This window comes from Struthio camelus, chromosome 28, assembly GCF_040807025.1.
Source record: "Struthio camelus isolate bStrCam1 chromosome 28, bStrCam1.hap1, whole genome shotgun sequence".
Classification (NCBI taxonomy): domain Eukaryota; kingdom Metazoa; phylum Chordata; class Aves; order Struthioniformes; family Struthionidae; genus Struthio; species Struthio camelus.
Window position 1 is genome coordinate 667086 of NC_090969.1, and position 20499 is coordinate 687584.

At 61.5% G+C, this 20499-nt stretch overlaps 2 protein-coding genes across 3 annotated transcripts; both read right to left on the reverse strand.

The window, feature by feature from the left end:
* Positions 1–1172: 1172 nt before the first annotated feature.
* SUOX (sulfite oxidase) lies at positions 1173–5112 on the reverse strand. The gene is made up of 4 exons (XM_068921144.1): positions 5030–5112; positions 4200–4245; positions 3944–4115; positions 1173–2719 (listed from the first exon to the last, which is right to left on the reverse strand). The coding sequence occupies exons 2-4, from the start codon at positions 4232–4234 to the stop codon at positions 1289–1291; spliced, it is 1638 nt and encodes a 545-aa protein (XP_068777245.1). The 5' UTR covers positions 4235–4245; positions 5030–5112; the 3' UTR covers positions 1173–1288.
* A 391-nt stretch (positions 5113–5503) lies between these two features.
* On the reverse strand, positions 5504–20476 carry RAB5B (RAB5B, member RAS oncogene family). 2 transcript variants are annotated; one of them, XR_011136514.1, is made up of 7 exons: positions 20322–20476; positions 10066–10347; positions 9286–9437; positions 8925–9047; positions 8687–8780; positions 6563–7946; positions 5504–6125 (listed from the first exon to the last, which is right to left on the reverse strand). XR_011136514.1 is itself a non-coding variant. In XM_068921145.1 (6 exons), exons 2-6 carry the CDS (start codon positions 10226–10228, stop codon positions 7831–7833), a joined length of 648 nt encoding a protein of 215 aa, XP_068777246.1. In that variant the 5' UTR covers positions 10229–10347; positions 20322–20476; the 3' UTR covers positions 5504–7830. The 2 variants fall into 2 exon arrangements, 1 of the variants encoding a protein (XP_068777246.1); XM_068921145.1 differs by having other exon boundaries at positions 5504–7946.
* Between the last annotated feature and the right edge of the window lie 23 nt (positions 20477–20499).

Genomic DNA, 20499 nt, shown 5'->3' on the forward strand with positions numbered 1-20499 from the left:
CCCCCGAGCCGGGCCCACCGAGCCCGGCCCCACCGAGGCGGCCACCAGGGGGCGCCCGTCAACGGGACCGGGCCGGTAAGGGGGGGGTCTGTGGGGGGGGACCCATAGGGGTGGGGGCCATAGGGACCGGGGGGACCCATAGGGATCAGAGGGGACCCATAGGGATCAGAGGGCCCATAGGGACTGGGGGGACCCATAGGGATCAGGGGGCCCATAGGGGTGGGGGCCATAGGGGCAGGGGGCCACATACAGTCTATAGGGCTGGGGGGGGGGCCAGTTGGGTCATTGGGACCAGTTTGGGGGTTGGGGGGGGTCCGGAGGGCCCTTGGGGCAGAGGTGTCCCATGGGGCGGAGGGTGGGTAAGGTTGGGGGGCACATAGGGACACAGGGGTCCCATGTAGGGTCGGGGGACCCATAGGAGCAAGGTGGCCCCATAGGGTCTGGAGAGTGGGGGAACCCCTATGGGCAGGGGGGTCCCTAGGGCTCTGTGAGGGTAGAGGGGTCTTTCGGGTCAGGGGGCCCCGCAGGCCAGAGAGTGGACAGGAGGGTCCCATGGGGTGGAAGGGGGCCCTGTAGGGTCAAGGGGCTCCGTAGGGCCGGGGGGGTCCCATATGGTGAGGACAAGAAGTGTCTGTACGGGCAGGAGGCCCCCTAGGGAAAGGGGATCTGGATAGGCAAGGGGTCCCATATGGGCAGAGGGGCCATAGGGTCAGAGTCTATAGGGTCAGAGGGTCCATATGTCTGGGGAGAGTCCCCACAGGGGCAGAGGGGTCAGGAAGGTGCACAGGGCCACTGATCCATATAGGCAAGGGGGTCCGTAGAGGCAGGGGGGTCCGGAAAGGGCAGGGGGAGGGAGGCTATAGGGTTAGGGAGTCTATAGGGCGAGGGGGGACCGTACAGGCAGGGTGCATGGGGGGGGGTCCCCATACAGTCAGCAGGGTTGTAGGGGAACAGGGACGTAGGGACGGGGGGCGGATCCTATAAGGTCCTATAGGCTCAGGGGCAGTCCCGGAGGGGCAGCCAGTCTGTGGGGACCTGGGGGGCAGAGTGGTGGTGGGGGGGGGACGACACCCATAGGGCCGGGTGGTCCCCGGGAGCAGCCGTGTCCTGCCCCGACCCCGTCCCGCTACGGCGGCGCTGCCCCAGGAAACATCCGAGTCCATAAACCTGCGCAATCTTTATGGAGCCACTTTCACACGTCGCGGGCTGTAAAAGGGCGGACTTCGAGCCGCCGCCGCGGCCACCGGCCTCGCGCCGCCAGGGCCGGGCCGGGCCGGGGCCGGCGGCCTCAGGGCCGGACGGAGACGCGGACGCGGTGCCAGGCGTTGCTCAGCACCCCGCGCAGGTTCCAGATGGGCGCCACGGTGTCGGGCTGCACGTTGTAGCTGCTGTCCACCGCCTTGCAGACGATCTCCAGCTCCTGGCCGCCCGCCGCCACCGGCGCCTGCAGCTCCCACAGCGTCCAAGCCCAAGCCCGCCCCGGCGCCTGCCGCTCGCCCGCCAGCCGGGCCACCCGCCACGTCCGCCCGCCGTCCAGCGAGACGTCCACCCGCACCACGCCGCGGCCGCCCCCGCTCCAGGCGTAGCCCTTCACCGTCAGCTCCCCCGGCGGCACCGCGGCCCCGGGGCGCGGGTAAGTGATGGCCGACTGCACCGGCAGCTCCTGGATGGCGGGCGCCTCCGAGTAGTCCACCGTGTCCCAGTCGACGCAGGGGGCGAAGCCCTTGTAGTCGTTCTGCTGCCAGTGGCTGGGGCTCTCGGCCGGGCTCACGGCCACCCGCCGCAGCCACTTGACGTTGCGGGCGCCCACCACGCCGGGCACCACGGCGCGCAGCGGGAAGCCGTGGTCGCGGGGCAGCTCGGCCCCGTTCATCTCGTAGGCCAGCAGCACGTCGCTGGCGGGGCCGACGGCTCTGCCGTAGGGGATGGAGGCGCCGTAGGGGGCCCCCCCGACGTCCGTGTCCAGCCCCTCGAAGCACACGTGCCACTCGCCCTCCCGCTCCTCGCCGAAGCCGGCGTGCAGCAGCACGTCGCGGAGCCGCGCGCCGCCCCAGCGGGCCGTGCCGATGGCCCCGATGTCCCAGTCCAGCCCCTTGACGGGGCGGACGTGGCTCATCTCGGCCCGCCGGTTGCCGGCGCACTGCAGCGTGGCTGTCACCTCGTGCTTGGGGAAGCGGGTGCGCAGGTCGTCCAGCGAGAGGGAGAGCTCCCGGCCCCCCGGGCCCTCCACCCGCAGCCGGTAGGACTCGGCGTCCACCGCCGGCACCGGCAGGTGGTTGCGGGTGAAGAAGAGCTCGTTGGGCGTCAGGAAGCTCTCGGCCAGCAGCTCCGCCGGCGGCTCCGCGTTGAACGGCTTCTGGCTGTTGACGCGCAGCCCGGGGTGCCGGGGGGGGTCCCCAGCGAAGGGGTCCTGGGCGGCGGGCGCCGGCGCCGCCTCCTCGGGGCTCAGCTCGCCCACCTTGTACTCGCGGAGCAGCTCGAGGACGTGGGGCTCGTGGTGGACGGCGTAGAGGGCCCAGTAGGGCTCCAGCGCCCCGCCGGCCGCCAGCAGGATCTTGTCGGGGCCCCCGGGGTGCAGCTCCACGAAGTCGGTGATGTCGAAGACCTCGGTGCCGTAGGTCACCCAGACGCGGTCCGGGGCCGAGCGGTGCCGCCCCACCTCCTCCCGCGTGTACAGGGGGTACTGGGGGGTGGGGGCCGCCTGGGCAGCCCGGGCGGCCTGGGGGGGGGGGTCCAGCCCCATCAGCAGGGCTGCCCCCAGCCCGGGCTGCTGCTGCTGCTCCCCCATCCCCCGGGGGAGGACCCAGGCGTCCCGGCACCCTCCTGCCCCCAAACCGGGCATCCCCATCCCAGATGTGCCCCCCACCTGGAGGCGTCCTGGTGCCCCCCATCACCCCTCCCTGCCCAGGACCCCCCTAGAAGAGATGCCACCCCCCGCCCATCGAGGACCCAGGCGTCCTGGTGCCCCCCATCACCCCTCCCTGCCCAGGACCCCCCTAGAAGAGATGCCACCCCCCGCCCGTCGAGGACCCAGGCGTCCTGGTGCCCCCCATCACCCCTTCCTGCCCAGGACCCCCCTAGAAGAGATGCCACCCCCCACCCGTCGAGGACCCAGGCATCCTGGTGCCCCCCATCACCCCTCCCTGCCCAGGACCCCCCTAGAAGAGATGCCACCCCCCGCCCATCGAGGACCCAGGCGTCCTGGTGCCCCCCATCACCTCTCCCTGCCCAGGACCCCCCTAGAAGAGATGCCACCCCCCCCATCGAGGACCCAGGCGTCCTGGTGCCCCCCATCACCCCTCCCTGCCCAGGACCCCCCTAGAAGAGATGCCACCCCCCGCCCGTCGAGGACCCAGGCATCCTGGTGCCCCCCATCACCCCTTCCTGCCCAGGACCCCCCTAGAAGAGATGCCCCCTGCCCCGTCGAGGACCCAGGCATCCTGGTGCCCCCCATCACTCCTCCCTGCCCAGGACCCCCCCAGGAGAGATGCCACCCCCCCCATCGAGGACCCAGGCATCCTGGTGCCCCCCATCACCCCTCCCTGCCCAGGACCCCCCTAGAAGAGATGCCACCCCCCGCCCGTCGAGGACCCAGGCATCCTGGTGCCCCCCATCACCCCTTCCTGCCCAGGACCCCCCTAGAAGAGATGCCACGCCCCGCCCGTCGAGGACCCAGGCATCCTGGTGCCCCCCATCACCCCTTCCTGCCCAGGACCCCCCTAGAAGAGATGCCACCCCCCCCATCGAGGACCCAGGCGTCCTGGTGCCCCCCATCACCCCTCCCTGCCCAGGACCCCCCCAGGAGAGATGCCCCCTGCCCCGTCGAGGACCCAGGTGTCCCGGTGCCCCGTTCCCACGCCCGCAGGGGACCCAGGCGTCCCGGTGCCCCGTCCCCCTCTCCCCAGGGCCCGGGCGTCCCGGTGCCCGCCCGCCGCCCGCTCACCCGCCGCCGCCGCTCTCCGTAGGCCAGGACGGCACCGAGGCCCAGCAGCGCCGCCAGCACCGGCGCCGCCCGCCCGCGGCCCCCCGCGCCCGGGGCGCTGCCGGGACCGAGCGAGGCGACACGGGCGCGGGGGCAGCCGCGGCGGGGCGGCGGCGGCAGCGGCCCCGGGAGCCTGCGGAGAGAGCGGCGCTGAGAGCCGGCCCCGGGGGGGGGGGGGGGGGGGGGCCGCGGGGCGCCCCGACGGGGCGGCTCCTACCTGCGCCCGGCGACAGCTCGGAGCAGCAGCAGCATCGCGACGGCACCTGGGTGCGAGAGGGCGGCTCAGCCGGGCACCGCGCAGCCCCGACGGCACCGGGGGGCACCGGGGCCCTGCTCGGGGGTGCGAACCGGTCCCGGTCCCGGTCCCGGTCCTGTTCCCCGTCCCGGTCCCGGATCCGCTAGACCGGCCCAGCCCCCCCCCACCCCCGCCGCCCCCCGTCGCGGTCCCGGTCGCGGTTCGCCCCGTCTCTCACCTGCGTTGCGGCTGCGGCGTCGGCGCGACCTCCCTCGCGGCCCTGCCTCTTTAAGAGAGGGGCGAGGGGCGGGGCCCCGGCGGGGCACGTCAGGGGGCGAGCCCCGCCGGCCACGCCCCCTCCCCCCGCAGCGGGGGGCGCGCGGAGGGCCCGGATTTAAAGGGGCAGCGGCGGCCAGGGAACGGGTGGGCCCCCCCCACCGCCCCTCCACTTCCGACGGCCCCGGGGAAAGGTGCGACCCTGCTGCCGCCCGTCGGTGGGCGGGCACCGGGCGCTGCCGGCCCCACGGCCCCCCCGTGCACCTGGTCCTACCAGCCCTAAATCACCCCAAAGCAATGTCCCCCCGGAGGGGGTGCAGCCGTCGAGGCCCCCCAGGAGCCCGGCTGCCCTCCCCGAGCAGGCACCGAGCACTCAGCAGCCCCTTCGCCCGAGGACCCCGGTGGGGGGACGCAGGCTCCGGGGGGGGGGGTCACCCCACCTTCACACCCGGCTGACCGCAGCCCCCGGAGTCCCCACGGGCACGCCGGGGGAACCACCGCCCGCGGGCACCACCCCGACACCACCCAAACCCCACCTGGGTGCCGCCGATAAGCGTTATCGGGGCGCAGCCGGGAGGCAACGTCCCTGCCAGGGCACGGCGCCAGCCCTCGCTGCGGCCCTGTGCCCACGGGGCAACGCCACGCGCCAGCCCCCCGGGAGCCCGCGCGGGGCTAGGGGCTGCTCGGGACCCCCGGCGAGGAGGGAGCAGGGGGAACCTGCAGCGAGGAAGGCCGAGCAGGAAGCAGCGATTAGCCCTTGTTTTCCAAAGGGGCAGAGGGAGCGGGCCTGGCCCGGCGCCCAGCACCTGCCCGCAGGCGCTTGCGTGCCGATAAGGCGGCAGGGTGCAAGAGTACGAGCTGCGCCAAGCGCGGCGGCCGCTGCGCCCGCAGCCCCTCGGCTCAGCCCCCGGCACCCCTCACGGCGGAGCGAGGGCCCCGAGCGCCCGGCGGCCCCGCAGGGCGGCTGCTTCCCCTCCCAGCGCCGAGTCAAAAATAAACAGAGCCACGTCCACTGAATACACTGATTTTTCTTCCTTTTTTTTTTTTCTTTTTTATATATACTTACATTAAATACATTGGTAAATCAGCAGTTGAATTCTGTTACCATGATTGTTATTTAAATGCAATGTAGGAGCTTTCTCAAAGAGAGAGAAAAAAAAAATCAGAAATTAAGCAGAGAGAAAGGAGGAGGAAAAAAAAAAAGAAAAAGAAAAGAGACTTTAAAAAAGCTGCAGTGTCCCCATTTGGTCCAGGGTTTTAGCCAGAAGACTCCACGTAAGAGGTGGGGCGGCGGGGGGAGGTCGGCTGCGGGCCGGGTGCTCCGGGGCACCGCCGCTCCGCGGGACGAGCAAGGTGCCAGCCGCCCTGGACCCCGCTCACCCCTTTCGGTTCGAGGGGCCGGGGCCGAGAAAGGGCAGGCGACACGCGGCTGCCGGCCTCGAGGCTTCGTGTGGGCTCACAGGCCAAGCGCGGCGAGACCTTCCCCGGCGGCCGGGGGGAGGCGCGGGAGAGCGGGGGGCTAATCCTGGGCCGGGGTGGGGGGAGAGGCGCTGGGCGCCGCCGGGCAGGGTTTGCTCTGCCCACGAGCCGCGTGGCGGCTCCGGGGAGCATCGCGCGAGGCCGGTCCCTCTGCTCGGCGCGGGGGGCCGCGGCGCCCGCTGGACGCTCGTGGGGCGAGGGGCTCGGGTCCGTGCGGGTCACCCCTCCCGGAGGGGTCCGGGTCTAACCCCGGCCCCGGCTGGGGAGCAGCCGGATCAGGGAGAGCCGCAGGATCCGGCCGCGAGCGCAGGGTGCTGAGAACGGACCCAAGAGCCGGACGGTGCTGCCCTCTAGAGACCCGCCGCTGGCGGAGAGGCCGCCAGCCCAGGGCCTCCCGCCGCGCGCAACGTGGTAGACAAGAAAATTACGTGCAATTAGCCTCGCGGGCGCAATTAAGTCTCGCGGCCGCGCAACCCCGCTCCGACACAGAGGCGCGGACGCTCGCGCGCCTGAACGACGCCAGCCGCCGAGGCGCCCCGCCGCCAGCTCGGCCCCCGAGCGCGCCCCCAGCCCCGCCGGGACCCCCGCGCCGCGCTCGGAAAGCGGGAGACCTCTTGCCGCGTGGTGCGGCGCCTGCCGGCCTCTCTCCTGGGACGGACGGACGCCACCTGGTAACATCCAGCTCTCCTGCACCCAGCCCGACGCGCAGAGCTGCCGCGACCGCTTCTCTAGCCGAGAAAGCTCCTTAGGGAAAGCAGAAAAATAAGCACTACGACTCCTTCTCCCTCCGCTGCTCCCAAGCCTCCGGAGAGCTCAGACTGAACAGGACCAAGAGGGGAAAAAAACCGAAAAACAAGGTGCATCTTAACTGGACATTTCCATGACTAAAGTGCAAACCAGAGACAGTTCATGCAGCTGCGGCTAGTCTGGAGGAGGAAAGGGACAAACCAAAGAGCAAGAGACGAGACCGACGGGTTCGTTACTGCAAGCGAGACCGCCGCAGGGCCGGGGCGGCCGCCCTCGCCCTGGCCGCCGGCAGGGCACGGCCGCAGCGGGATCACCGGAGGGATACTGCTCCTGTCGTGTTCATAGCGCTAACATGCAACGACTGTTCACAAAGGTGTAGCAGTGCTGACGGGTTATCTGTGTTACTTCATAGCGATCAGTGCTCGGGGTCAGACTTTCTGGTTACAGTAGTCTCCCCGCTTCCCCCCTCCCCCCCTAAAAAGTTCCCAGGCACTTCCGATCCTTCGGCAAAAAGGCCACCTAGGAAGAAATTAAGGACACTGCAGCTTTTCCCCCCTGAACAGCCAAACAAAAGGAACAGGAGAAAAATTAAAAATAAATTCATGACAGGCCCCCTCAGAAAAAAACCACGTTTTCTGGAAGTCTCTGGTTCCAACTTGTTCGTCATAGAGTGAACCTCTAAGGATGATGTTGCCACCTCCTTGAGTCTCTCCCCGCCCCAGCTCTAAGGGGAGGATAGAAGGAGAGACGTTACAAGACCGAGAACACAGATTTACCAAAGCAAAGAGGGAGGTGGGACAGGGAGAAAGATGGAGGGAGAAACCAGAATTAGGTAGCTATTTGCACCTATAATACAAAGTGAAGAAGAGTTTGTTTTTGGAAGTTAAGTCCCCGGCTGATCTAGTTCCACTGTCATCAGGATGGTGGTAACAGGTGTCTGGTGGTGGTTTTGAAGCATTAAAAAGTGCAGTTAGACGGAGCTCTCGGGAGGGTTTTGGTTCAGACGGGTTTCTCAGTGTGCCGTTATGGAGGTGAGGTGTGGTGGACGGGGGGGAATGGAGGTTATATCTTAGCTCTTCCTCTCACGCTGGCATCTGGCTAACGCCACCCTTTAGTTGCTACAACACTGGCTCTTGTTCTGCTGGGTTTGCTCGTGAAGGTCCACGCCTCTGTTTCTCCCTGCCGCTCCGCTCGTGCTCTGGGGCTCGCTCTTTGGCAGCTTCTTAGCTGGAGTGGGAAGACAGGCGAGACCGAGGGGAACAGAGCAGCGGTGCGGTTAAGAGCCGCTCGACGCAACAGGAACGCGCTCCCGCAGCCGCAACGGGGGCACCGAGCCCAGGGCCTTGCCCCAGCCCCGAAGGCATCAAATAGCTCCAGCCTCCCAGGCTGGCAGCTCCTAACGCCCTGCTACCGCGGCAGCCCCCAGATGCTGGGAGAGCTAGTCCAGCTGCAGGACGTTTCCCTGCCTCGGGGCCTGATCCTGCTGCAGAGCCACACTGGGGGCTTCAGGAAAGACAGAGGGACCTGCCAGGATCCCTGCTTCCAAGACAGGGGGCGAGAGCTGTGGGCAAACCAGGCTGGCTCGTATTGAAGCTCGGCTCTGCTGCAGGGACCCTGATGTCACCCCGACTGCACCAGCAAGGCCCACGCTCTTGCTCCGTGCTCTCCCAGCAACAGAGCAGCCTTCTTTTGAGCTGCTCTTGTGTTAACAGAGCTTCAGTTCCACACTCGGTGCTGAGCAGCCCTGTTAGCAGTATCCCAGTGCCTGCTCCGCACCAAGCACAGTTGCGGTTTGGCTGTGAGGAGCCCTCTTTGCAGGGGGGCAGGACAGAAACAACCTCCTCTCGGCTCACCAGCTTCTCAAAGAGCTCTCGCCTGGTGGCTGCGGAAGAGCCCGCACCCCACGCAGATGGCCTCACACCGCCACGCTGCGACCCCCACACGCCAGCCGCTCTGTGGAGCCTTACCAATGGCCAAGAAGAGGTCATTCACATTCATCGCTGTCTTGGCTGACGTCTCCATGAACAATAGGCTATTGTCATCTGCATAGGCCTGTGCCTCCTGCAAGAGATGAGAGTGCCCGGATGAGTGTTTCACACCCAGAGCCCCAGCACACCTTCTGTTGCAGCACTGAGGGGCTTTCAAGTCCGGGACAGGCAGAACAGCTTACAAAGACCTAGAGGAGCCTCAGACTCCGCCACTTACTTCATATTCCACCATACGTTTGCTGGCCAGGTCAGCCTTGTTGCCTGCTAGGGCAATCACGATGCTGGGGCTGGCTTGTCTCTGCAACTCTTTCACCCATGTCTTCGCCCGTGCAAACGTTTCCTAAGAGCAGAGGGATGAAGTCAAGGCTAGTCCCACCGCTGCACTGCGAGGCAGGCACCTAGCGGGGTCCCCACCTCCCCGGCAGCACCCTGCAGGGGAAATGGTTTGGGGGAGACCACCTGTGGCTGCGCAGCAGGGGCAGCGAGCACCTGCCAAATTGCACAGGCCTTTGCTTCAGAGCAATTTTTACTGACGTGCCCCACGCTGTGCAGCGGAGGAGCTTTGAAAGGGACTTTACCTGGTTGGTGATATCATAGACCACGATGGCGGCTTGTGCCCCCCGGTAATACATCGGGGCCAGACTGTGATATCTTTCCTGGCCAGCCGTATCCCAGATCTCAAACTTTACTGTTGTGTCATCCAGGCAGACAGACTGTGTAAGAAACGCCGCTGTCAGGAGGAAACAAGGTGTTAGCACAGCGTCAGCTACCCCTGCTGCAGGCAGGGGCTATGCAGACCAGCAGGATGCCCTCCCCACACCGCTCGGTCCAAGCCCAGAAGAGATGTGAGCTCAGGCTTGCTCCGATCTCGCAGCTGGCTCCCGGGACCACATCGCCTCTCTAGCTGGAGGAGTCTGTTAGTCATGTCAAGTCTGGCCACCGTTCAGACCCGCTGAAAAAAAGTCTTGCTGCTCTGTGTGAGCAGCATGCTTATCAGGGGATCAGCAAGGGCTCCTGTGCTGACTGCAGATGAGAGTTGCCACCACATTCACCAAGGTGTCAGCGTTTGCTGCTGCGAGACCACAGCACCGAGGTGTGGGGGCTGCGGCTGGAGCCCAGGCTTGACTTGCAAGGAGCACTGACAGTCACGTGCCTGTGTCTAGTCCACATAACGTGGCTGCAGAGCAAGGGGTAAAAGCACAATGCTGACCTATAGTTAAAGAAAAACAGAGCTGGTGTGGGGCAAAGATTCAGACGCAGCTGGCTGCCGGAGCTCTGACACCCAAGAGCGTCAGTCAAGGACGCTTGGGTCCCCTGCATGCGTGCACACACACACGGGGTGCCTCTTGCCTACTCACCCCCAATGGTGCTCTCTTGGTACTCGTGGAACTGGCCCTTGACGAAGCGCAGCACCAGGCTGGATTTCCCCACCGCCGACTCGCCCAGCAGTACGAGCTTGAACTGACAGATTTTACTAGCTTGGGACTGACCATTCGGCCTGGCGGCTCCTCTGCTGGTCATGGCCTGGGTCCTGCTAGCACTGGGCACCCCGCTAACCAGAGAACCGTAAGGGCACTGACCAGTTCTCGCAGGGGCAGGGGCTCGGGATGGAGTAGAGGCGTTTAATGCGCTCAGCGGTCCTGGAACGAGAAGAGAGCAGTCAGCACACTACGTTCACACAGCGCAACGCTTCCACGTTCATCCAGGGCCCTTCCGAGTCTATTGAGACGCGTTCTGCTGAGCGTCGGCAGGTGAGCTCTTCCTGCCTTAAGCTAAAACACACTCCTTGTTACGGGCCCTTCGCCCCCCACCCCGAGCCGTGACTCACAGGCGCAGGTGTCCCACGCACCGCAGGCAGCATGGGGAACACCTCCCTGGCACACGGGAGGCAAGCATCCTCCTGAGGCTTACAAGCTATTCAGACAGCTCTGCTTCCCGAGCCTTTATTTGGGAGGTGCTTCAAGAAGTAACAAATTGGTAGGTAGAAACTAGTGTAGGAGCCAGGCAAACGGGATCCTCGCAGCCGAGCGAGGCTGGGAGTGAGTCAGCAGTCCTAGCAGATGCCTCGCTTGCGCGCCAAGACACAGCGAAGCCCTCCCGGGCTGGGGCACGTTACGCCACTGGAGATCAGGAGCCGGGGCGGGGGGGGGCACGCTGCCTCTGCTCTAGCAAGGGGCAGCACAAGAGCGTCGGCCTCGAAGCAGGCGTGAGACGTTGCTCAAGGCCTGGAGGCTGCTCTTGTTTATGCAGTAGCCGAGCAGATTCCACGACTGTTCCCCTCCCGCCAGCCGGCGGCCAGGAGGCGGCGGCGTTGGAGCCAAACGCTGCAGTTCTGCCTTAAAGTTCCTCAGTTCAGTTCATTTGTCCGTTTTCTCCCCTCAACACATCTAGCACAGGTCTGACAGAGCCGCTCGGGCTAGGAGCGCAAGCTGCGCTTCCCTCCCAAGCCCCGTCCCTTCGGCGGGGAGCCTGCTGTAGCATCAGCAAACGCTACTGGTTTTGTACGACGTTAGTGCAAGAGCGATGCCTCCCGGGCAGCTCCGCGTGGCTGCGGTTGCCCTCTTCCCCCCTCGTCGCTCAGCCGACTAGCGCTCGCGATCTCTGCTGTCGGCTCAGGCTGCTCCCTCAATCCACGCAGCCCCGCGGAAGCCAACAGGATCAGACGCAGAACCACGCGGCTCCTCAAGCCTGGAGGACGCGATGCGCGCGCTGGGAGGGGGCTCTCCCAGCGTCAGGGATAAGAGACAAAAATCAAGACACCAGTAACAGGGGTCATTAAGCAGGAGCCAAAGTTCAAACAGCCGTTCACATGCCTAGAGAAAGCACTTTTCTTTGTTGTTTCTTTTTTTTTGTTTGTTTTAAACTAACCACATTCTCTGTTCTAATACTCCAGTCCCAAGGTTGCTGCAAAGCAGTGCGAGCGCAGAGATTTATCTGCGCTAACAGGGCCAAGTAGACTACCGGACAAGGATCATATAAAGACTAGAATCAACAAACGGAAAGTTGTTTTTTGCCAGTTCCCCTTCCCCATCTGCTTGAAAACGTAAGCAAAGTTACGGCCAGAAAAGCCCAGCAGGAAATGCTCGCTAACCACAGTATTTTTACAGAACAGACCCCGAGACCCAATCATTCCCAAACCTATTCAGGAAAAGGAGGAATATCCTCACCCCCCCCCCCCAAAGATACAGGAACACACTGGAAACAAACTCCTAACAGCCCAGAGATATCTAGTAGCAACCCAGGCACTGCGTGATCAGGTTTCCTGGGGCAGAGCCTGCCGAAGGCACGGAGGAATGCTTCCTTCCTCTTCCAGGCCCGCGCAGGGAGAGCGATGATTAAGCAACGACCTCGGCAGCATCCCAAGTTTCCTGGGGACAGCTCTGCGCGATGCGGGGGGAAGCGGCCCACGCAGCTGGCGCGGCCCGAGCTGCCCCACTCTTACCAACCCGCTCTGGGAACCGCTTGCCTGGTGCGTCGGCTTCATCCAGAAAGGTCCGAGCAGCATTAACTCAGGATGAGGCCAGGCGTGAAGGAAGAGTTATGAGCATGTGAATAAGCCGCAAGAGATCTGAAAAATACCTCCTCTTGCATGTAAGCAAACACCTTTGGTGCACCTGGAAGACCAACGTGCTTCCACTGCACCCCACTTCCTTGTTTTTCCTTCACTTCAACACGTTGGCCAGTGACCAGCACTTTCTGTGATCGTTCAGCTTCAGCCGAGATCGCTGGCGTGATATTCGTTACAACACAGGCTGGGGTACCAAAGGAACGAGTCAATTAAAGCTGCTCCCAGGTCACACAGTGGACTTCTGAGGGGGCTAGACCTTGATTGGAAAGATCCACGTCTGGTTTCTGGTCTGCTGCACTAGGTTCACTTCAGCCTAGAGTTATTCTCACAAGTGTCGTGACAGAGATGAAGATTTTACAGCTATTTTTGGATATTCTGCTCAGAAATCCCTGTCTCAACAGCAAAACTTCCTAGAACTGAGATACAGCCCTGCCACCAAACAGTCACAGGTCCTTCAGAGAGGCCAGAGCTGGACCCACTCTTGAGCAAAGACGGCACAAGGCACGTTACTTGCTTCAGCTCCAGCCACCAAACATGCCCGAGAGCGGTTCTGAGCCAAGACAGGACGAGCCCCTTCAGCTGCCCGAGCGCTTCACGAACACCCAGTCTCAAAGCTCTCTCCCTGCCTTCAGCAGCAGGAGAGGAAAGCACCCGAACCAGCTTGCTAACGGCCAAGCCACACATCCGAGAGACCTCAGACACTGTTTACTAACCCCAGGAACACCATTCTCAGTTTTCAGCAACTGAAACTTAGCAATTTTGTCGCTTGGCCTTCCTCTGTCAACAAGATCAACTTCTCCCCCTGGAAACATCATTTAGCTCTGAAGCAACTGCTACTGGAATCCAGCTTCAAGACCAGAAACGTCTTGCCCTCCCCAAGTTTGTTTTTACTTCCCTTTAAACCCAAAGCTGCCAGGGACTAGTCCTTTCAGCAGGACTGAAACACAGGCCAAGAATGACAACACTGGTTCCAAGGTGGCAACTCAAGTCAGTCCCAGAGCTATTTCCTGGAGGACTGCCCCTTCGGGCTGCACTTAGGTCTGGGCTCTTCTCCTTCCTCGGGAGGAATTTTGAATGTGTACCTGTTTGCCCAGAAATATTTGTATACCCAACCCTCACCACAAGCACGTAAGCAGGCCCAAAAATACTCATCCCTCTCCAAGGTTTATCTTCTACCACAGACTAGTGGTTCTAGTGATTGACCGGAGACGAGTCCGGGTATGATATTCCCAGAGCAGCACCCGACCGGAGGTAGAGCCTGCACCTCCTAACAGAGCCTGCACCTCCTAACAGAGCCTCCTACTCTCACCGGGGATTGCCACATCATCATGCAACCAAGCAAGTAGATTTGCAGCCTACAACCCAGACCTTCATACCACAGAAGTGCAAGTGGCTTTTCTGAACTCCTGTGCACTGCCATCCTGGTACTAATTCAGCAGTAGCTCGGGCTCCTCGGGAAGCTCAAGCTCAAAGGCGTTCACCACAGGCAGCGAGATGCTGACTGAAGCCCGAGTCCCCACCACGCCAGGCAGCAGCTGTTAAAGCTCGCTCCATTGACATTCAGCACTACCATGTTGTTGGACTTTCACCGCTCGCTTGCATGGGTTTTCGTTACAGGCAGGTCCTGTTGTGCCACTCTGCAAATTCAGCTAGAAACACACAGCGAGCTCCCAGAATAGATCTTGTGCTTGCTTATAAGGAATAACTGCCAATCACTCGCAGCCACACAACGAAGGATTCCAGCTCAAATACAAATATTCTCTTCCCAAGAGGCTGCACTGCAGATCCTGGCACAGGTAAGCAGTAAGGCGCTAACACAGCCACAAACAGCAGTCGGGATTCCTGACCTCAAGGATCAGCAGCTACTTTGTCAGGCTTTTGGCTTCCAGCCGCACCTCTTCAGCTGGCAGCTGTTCAACGCATGATCTAGCGGCACAAACTTTTAACTCGAGTTTTGTTGCTGGACCTCGAGAGCCAACAGCCAGTGTGTTCTGCTCATCTGCAGGCCTCGGGTCCCCTCCTGCTACCAGCTTGAGGTCCAGCATCTCCTAGGCCGGCATCCTCAATGCCACCCCTCCCTTTTGAGAGGGGGCAAGACCTCCGAGCTGCCTCCTCTTTCCCACACCATTCAGCAGCACAACCGTTACCTGACAGGCATTTCTCATTTGCTGGCCACACTTCCGCCAATTCAGAGGTAAATCAGCATAGCATACAGCAGCTGGGGGCTCGGGAGAGCGCCCTGGCCAGACAGCTTACCCGAGCATTACTTCCAATGGTGCTGCTCTTTGGGATCTGTAAGGAAAGAAGCTCTGGGGTAGAACATTTGGACAGCACCCGCCAGGGATCAGGAGGCAAGGCTGTTCCCAGAGCACTTGGCAGAGCCAGCCCGCCACGACAGGCTCAAGTCTGCAAAGTGGAAGGTGACTTAATCCATGCATAAGCAGGTTAGACTCACTGCAGTCTACCGTCAGGCCGGCCTCCGGCATGCAAACGCTGCGTGGAACGAGCCCCTGCACAAATACACTGTCCCATGAGGTCACCTCCTGTTGGGAACACTGTTGTTGAAATATAACTGAAGCTTTATCTGTTCTTATACAAGTCACTAACTTTTAGGGGCAGGTTGCTCCATCTTCCCTCTGCCTTGCTCACTAGGACTCTGAGGTGCTACTGCGGACACAGCCAGTCCCAGGAAGGATCTACTCCTCCTACCTGGGAGGTTTCTGGAAGCTACTTTAGCACATGCACGCTGAAAATCCAGCAGGCAGCATGGTCAGATATGCTCTGTCCATCTGCCACTTGTGTTTGCACAGTGCCGTAGCCATGACAATCCTGCCAGCACCAAAAACTCCCTTTAAGCAGGACTTTTCTAGTGAAATCGATTAAGACAGATACTTGCAGTTGAATTCAGCTTCCTTCAGACTATCAGAGCTGACCTAAATACCAGGGAGTCAGAAGATCTGTAGTTCCCAGGACTACCAGATATTTCTGCTAAAATATCACTGCAACAGGTGAAAAGTTTAGTATGGTCTATCTACAGAAAATCTACATCTATTTTCAGTGCACTTTAACTTCATCAGCAATACAAGATGCTAGGTACCAATTAAGTGAGATTTATGGTGCTAAAGAGTAAGCTCCAATAGCAACAGGCATGACTGTAATGCCTGTCAGGATATATCCACTTTTCTCCCGCATCTGTGACCGAAGGAAACTTTGATACGAGTTAGCACAAAGGCTCTCCCAGCAGAGGGCTGTGCCCGTTCAGCTGGCAGCAAACAAATCAATCTGTGTTTCAGGAGCAAGTTTAGGAAGTCAGAAGGCCACTTCGCTCCGTCTCCTCCGTAACTCTATCTGTTGCATTCCTTCCTGGAGAGCTCTCTGCCAGCGCCAGGTTGCTGCAGCTTCCTCGAGCCGTTAGGACATGACGTTTGAGTGAAGAGACCTGCTCGCCTCCCCAGCCTTTGGGCAAACCTCTCCCCAGGGTGACTGCACTTGCTTTAGCAACTGCCAGGACCACTCAGACTTGCTGTTAAGCGTGTCAAGAGCTTTGATAGCAGAACCGCGCTTCAGAGGAGGGGGCATCCTTTGAACAGAAGGGTTGCAACAGCCTGTCTGGGTTAACTGCTTTCCTGTTGCCAGCGATACTTTTCCTATGTCCCAATCGCATTCAAGCAACCACCGAGACACATGCATGGGTTAAGCCTGCCATGAACTCTCATCACAGGCAGCTAGAGAAGCTCGGACGCGAGGCTTGCCTGTCTCAGTTCCGCAGAAGGGACCTTGTTCTGCCTGACCAATGCCCGACCTCCACCTAGATTTCCTCATTCGAAGCTCTCTAGCACGCAGCCCCGTGTGCTTCAGCGCATCCTCTGCGCAAGCAAGGGCTACAGGATCACAGAAGCATTACAGCACGTTGTCTTGGGCCTCGGTGCTTTATTTCAAGGCATTCCTGGAGAGCAAGAACACTCAGAGGGGTTAATCAAGGCACTGTCCTTCCACGCAGCTCCCATTTAACTTGCAGCATCTGTCTAGGCAGCTGCAGCAGATCTTCCCCTTGCCAGCGCAAACCCCCTCTCAGGCCCTTCCTGAAGGCAGGTACAGATTCCCATGCCCTTCAGGTAGCACCCATTTAACTACACAGCTCTCGAGCTAGCGTCACCCGCTTCTGCTGCCGAGCTGGGGACGCTCCTGGCCCCACGTCTGAGATGGAGCCCGGTCTCTGCTCTGCAACGCTGCTCGGATGTGAGAACAAGCCCCTCCGCAGGGGCACAGCCTGCGGCGACACTGTTGAGGGAACTCCAGCTTGCAGAGGGTTACAGCGCAAACCCGAGCTGGTGAACACCACAAAGTATCATACAAAGTCATCCCACAGCTCTCTCTCATCATTAGGTATTCATCCTTAATGAAATATTGAGACCTTGCAACTCAGACAACTCTGAGCGCTTAGTAACTTGCGGATGTCACTAAGTTCATGCAACCCACAGAGAATTTGTACAGCAGAGATCCTCCTGCTCCTGGAGTCCAAGTTGTTTAATTTGGAAAGCTCTCCCCGGGCCATACAGGACCTATACGACATTGCTGAATTACCCCAAGCCTTCCTAGAAGGAATCAGCACATAAAGCCAACTAATTACCGGGGCTGTAGTTGATTGATAATAACCTTAGCGAGGCACTGCTAGCTCACAGTCACAGCTAACAATATCCAGGAAAGGGACAGGCTACAACTCCGCTTGGCTGTATACCATCCCCCCATCAGTGCACACAGCACACTTAATCAGCATTATATTCAAGATATAGCTGACAAGCATTCAAGGCCATCCCAGCAAAGCTTTCTGTCTTCCCACAGGGAAGGAATCAGACTTCTCAGACTTAGCGGCATGCCCGCTAGCCACAATTTGTTGCAGGTGCATAACCCAAACAGTTAATTTACAGTCCATGCACAGGGGTTAGGAGGAGACATGTGCCTTTTTTTTTTGGCAAGCACAAAGCTGTCTGCAGAAGTCAATCTAGCACAACATCTGCAGCAAACTGTGGAAGCTGGATAGAGAGGTATCAGGGAAGGAGAAGCTGGCTTACAAGATACCCTCAGATATGCCCTTTTTAAACAGGAGCCCTATGGGCTGTTTCTTGAAGGAAAAAAGCACTTATTGATCTGCTATTTCACTCGGTGATGGGTGTTTGGAGAGCGGGCCCTCCATCTTGCACTGATGGGGCAGTGCCTGCTAAGTGCTAGCGGTTACAGTGCTGGTTCAGGCAGATACAACTGACAACTACATCCCGGGGACAGCAGAGGGGACAATAACAATCACCCTTCCTTCCTGAGGGCAGCAGCCAAGCTGAAGAACACCCCAGGAGCCCCGGCTCTCAGACCGCTGCCTTCCTGGTCAGCCCAGCAGCATCGCTGCTCTCGGACAGACTTTCCCTCCCTCCACGAGAGGCTCAGGAGGACAAACCCTAGGTGAAAGCACAAGGAAAGGACTACTTATAAAAGAACAACGTCTCTGCAAGGGGCCTTGCGCAGAGACCTGTGAGACTGTCAGGAACGCAACAGATCTGCTTCCCTGAAGGGGGCCGAGGCGTGAGAGACGAGCACCCCTGCCCAGAAAGCAGAGGCCTTTCCCGCCGCCAGCCAGCTCACCTGGGTAACGCACGGGGCCAGGCACAGCTAGGCGACACCGAGCGGAGACAGCTCAGCCTCCCCCTTGCACCGAGGGGGCGACGGCAGCCTCCCCGGGAAGGTGCCGAGGCCGCGGACTTGGCCGAAGGCAGCGAGGCCGGCGCCGTCTCACTCAGCCTGGACGAGCGCTGATGATCTAACAGGGCCTCTTGGCTTTAGCTTCTGTGATTCACTTCCCTCTCTCTCCTAACTGCCACCGCAAGCGATAGAGTATCTGATTTTACCCAGACATCTAATACTGGCAAATGGAACTGCTGCCGGTCCGCATAGGGGGAAAAATAACAGTGTTAACCTCAATACTAAGAGCTTTTCAGACATCAGGACCCTATAAATGAACGTTTACTATTCCCGCACTTGGTGGCCTGAGGCCACTCGCGCCCAGCGAGCCGGGCCGGTGGGACACCCCACCGCAGCTCAGCGGCCCTCTTGCGACGGCAGCGGCCAGCCTGGCGAGCCCCTCGGTCCAGCTGGCCCAAGTAAAACACTACTTCCTTACGGGAGAAAGGGGCTATTTATCACCGTCCCTCGCCGCAGGGAAGCCCTCCTGCTCCAGGGCCTTTTTGACAGCGTTAAGACGCGAGGAGGAGATCACAAACCCCACAGGGCAAAGGACACCCAGCTGCAACCGTCCTGGGACGGGGGAGCGACGGACACAACCGCGCGGCTTAGCGGCGGCACCCGGGGAGGGACACCCCGCGGCCAGCGCCCCTGCGCTTGGGGACGAACGCCACCGAAACGGGCAGCAGCCGCTTCCCTCCTGAATTGTCCCTATTAAGAAATTCAGGCCAGCAACAGCGTTGGGGACTGACTAGAGGCTGGGTGGGAGAGGAAAAAAAAAAAAGGGAAAAAAGGGGGAAAAAAGAAAAAAAAAGGCACTTCACAAATCCCAGCCAACGAGTTCCTTCCTGCAGCAGAGGGGATGCCGGCTGGTAGGGCCAGGCCTGGGGCACGGGGCCCCCAACCTCGGTGCCCCCCCCCCCCCCCAAAAGCAGGCAGGGGCTGACCAAGACCCCCAGGCCTCCGCAAGCCCTGCTGGGGGGCATGAACTTGCCTCAGCGCCCCCCCCCCCCAAAAAAAAGCTCCCCAGGGCCGTGGCCTCATCCCTAGCCCCCTCTCCAGCACCTGCCTCCCTCCCCTCCAGCCCCAGAGTGAGACACCCCATTTATACCCCCCCCAAGCCCCCTCCCCACACCCCAGCAGCCCTCCTCCCACTCAGGCCCCCCCTCACAGCACCCTGTGACCTCAGACACCCCCAATGCAAACACCCCCTGCCCCCAGACCCTTCCCCCACCCCAGCACCCCATTTCCCCCCGCTTTCAAGACCCCCCCCACACACACACCGCAAACACCCCCTTTTCCCCCCCAGGATCCCTCTCCCTGCCTCAAACATCCCCCTTCCCCCCTCCCCCAGCAGCCCCTTCCCCACCCCAAACACCCTCTTTTCCCTCCACATCCCCTCTCTCCACCTCAAACATCCCTTTTTTCTCCTCAAAGCCCCTCTCTCCACCCCACACACCCCCTTATCTCCCCAGGAGCCCCTTCCCCACCCCAAACACCCCCTTTTGCCCCCCAAATCTCCTCTCCCAGCCTCAAACGCCCCCTTACTCCCCCAGGAGCCTCTTCCCCACCTCAAACACCCCTTTTTCCCCCCAAATCTCTTCTTCTAGTCTCAAATACCCCCTTCCCCACCCCAAACACCCCCTTTTTCCCCCAAAATCTCCTCTCCCAGCCTCAAACGCCCCCTTACTCCCCCAGGAGCCTCTTCGCCACCTCAAACACCCCTTTTCCCCCCCAAATCTCTTCTTCTAGTCTCAAATACCCCCTTCCCCACCCCAAACACCCCCTTTTTCCCCCAAAACCTCCTCTCCCAGCCTCAAACGCCCCCTTACCCCCCCCAGGAGCCCCTTCCCCGCCCCAAACACCCCCCTTTTCCCCCAAAACCTCCTCTCCCAGCCTCAAACGCCCCCTTACCCCCCCAGAAGCCCCTTCCCCACCCCAAACACCCCCTTTTGCCCCCAAAACCTCCTCTCCCAGCCTCAAACGCCCCCTTACCCCCCCAGAAGCCCCTTCCCCACCCCAAACACCCCCTTTTGCCCCCAAAACCTCCTCTCCCAGCCTCAAACGCCCCCTTACCCCCCCAGAAGCCCCTTCCCCACCCCAAACACCCCCTTTTGCCCCCAAAACCTCCTCTCCCAGCCTCAAACGCCCCCTTACCCCCCCCCAGGAGCCCCTTCCCCACCCCAAACGCCCCCTTCCCCCCCAGGCCCCCCCCACACCTCAGACACCCCCTTCGCCCCCCCCCCTCCGCCGGGCCCCCCCCGCTCCGCTCCCCCCAGGCGCCGCCGCCCCCGGGCCCCGCCCCAGCCCCGGTACCTGCGGCGGCTCCGGCCTCCCCGTCGCGGCCCCCCAGCGCCGAGCACACAAACAGCTGCTCAACCAAACCCTCCTCGCCCGGGCGGGCTTAAGGCGCGGCCCAGCCAATCAGCGGCGGGCAGCGGGGAGGCGGGCCCGCCTCTTCCCCCCGGCGCAGCCAATAGAAGAGGGAAGTCTC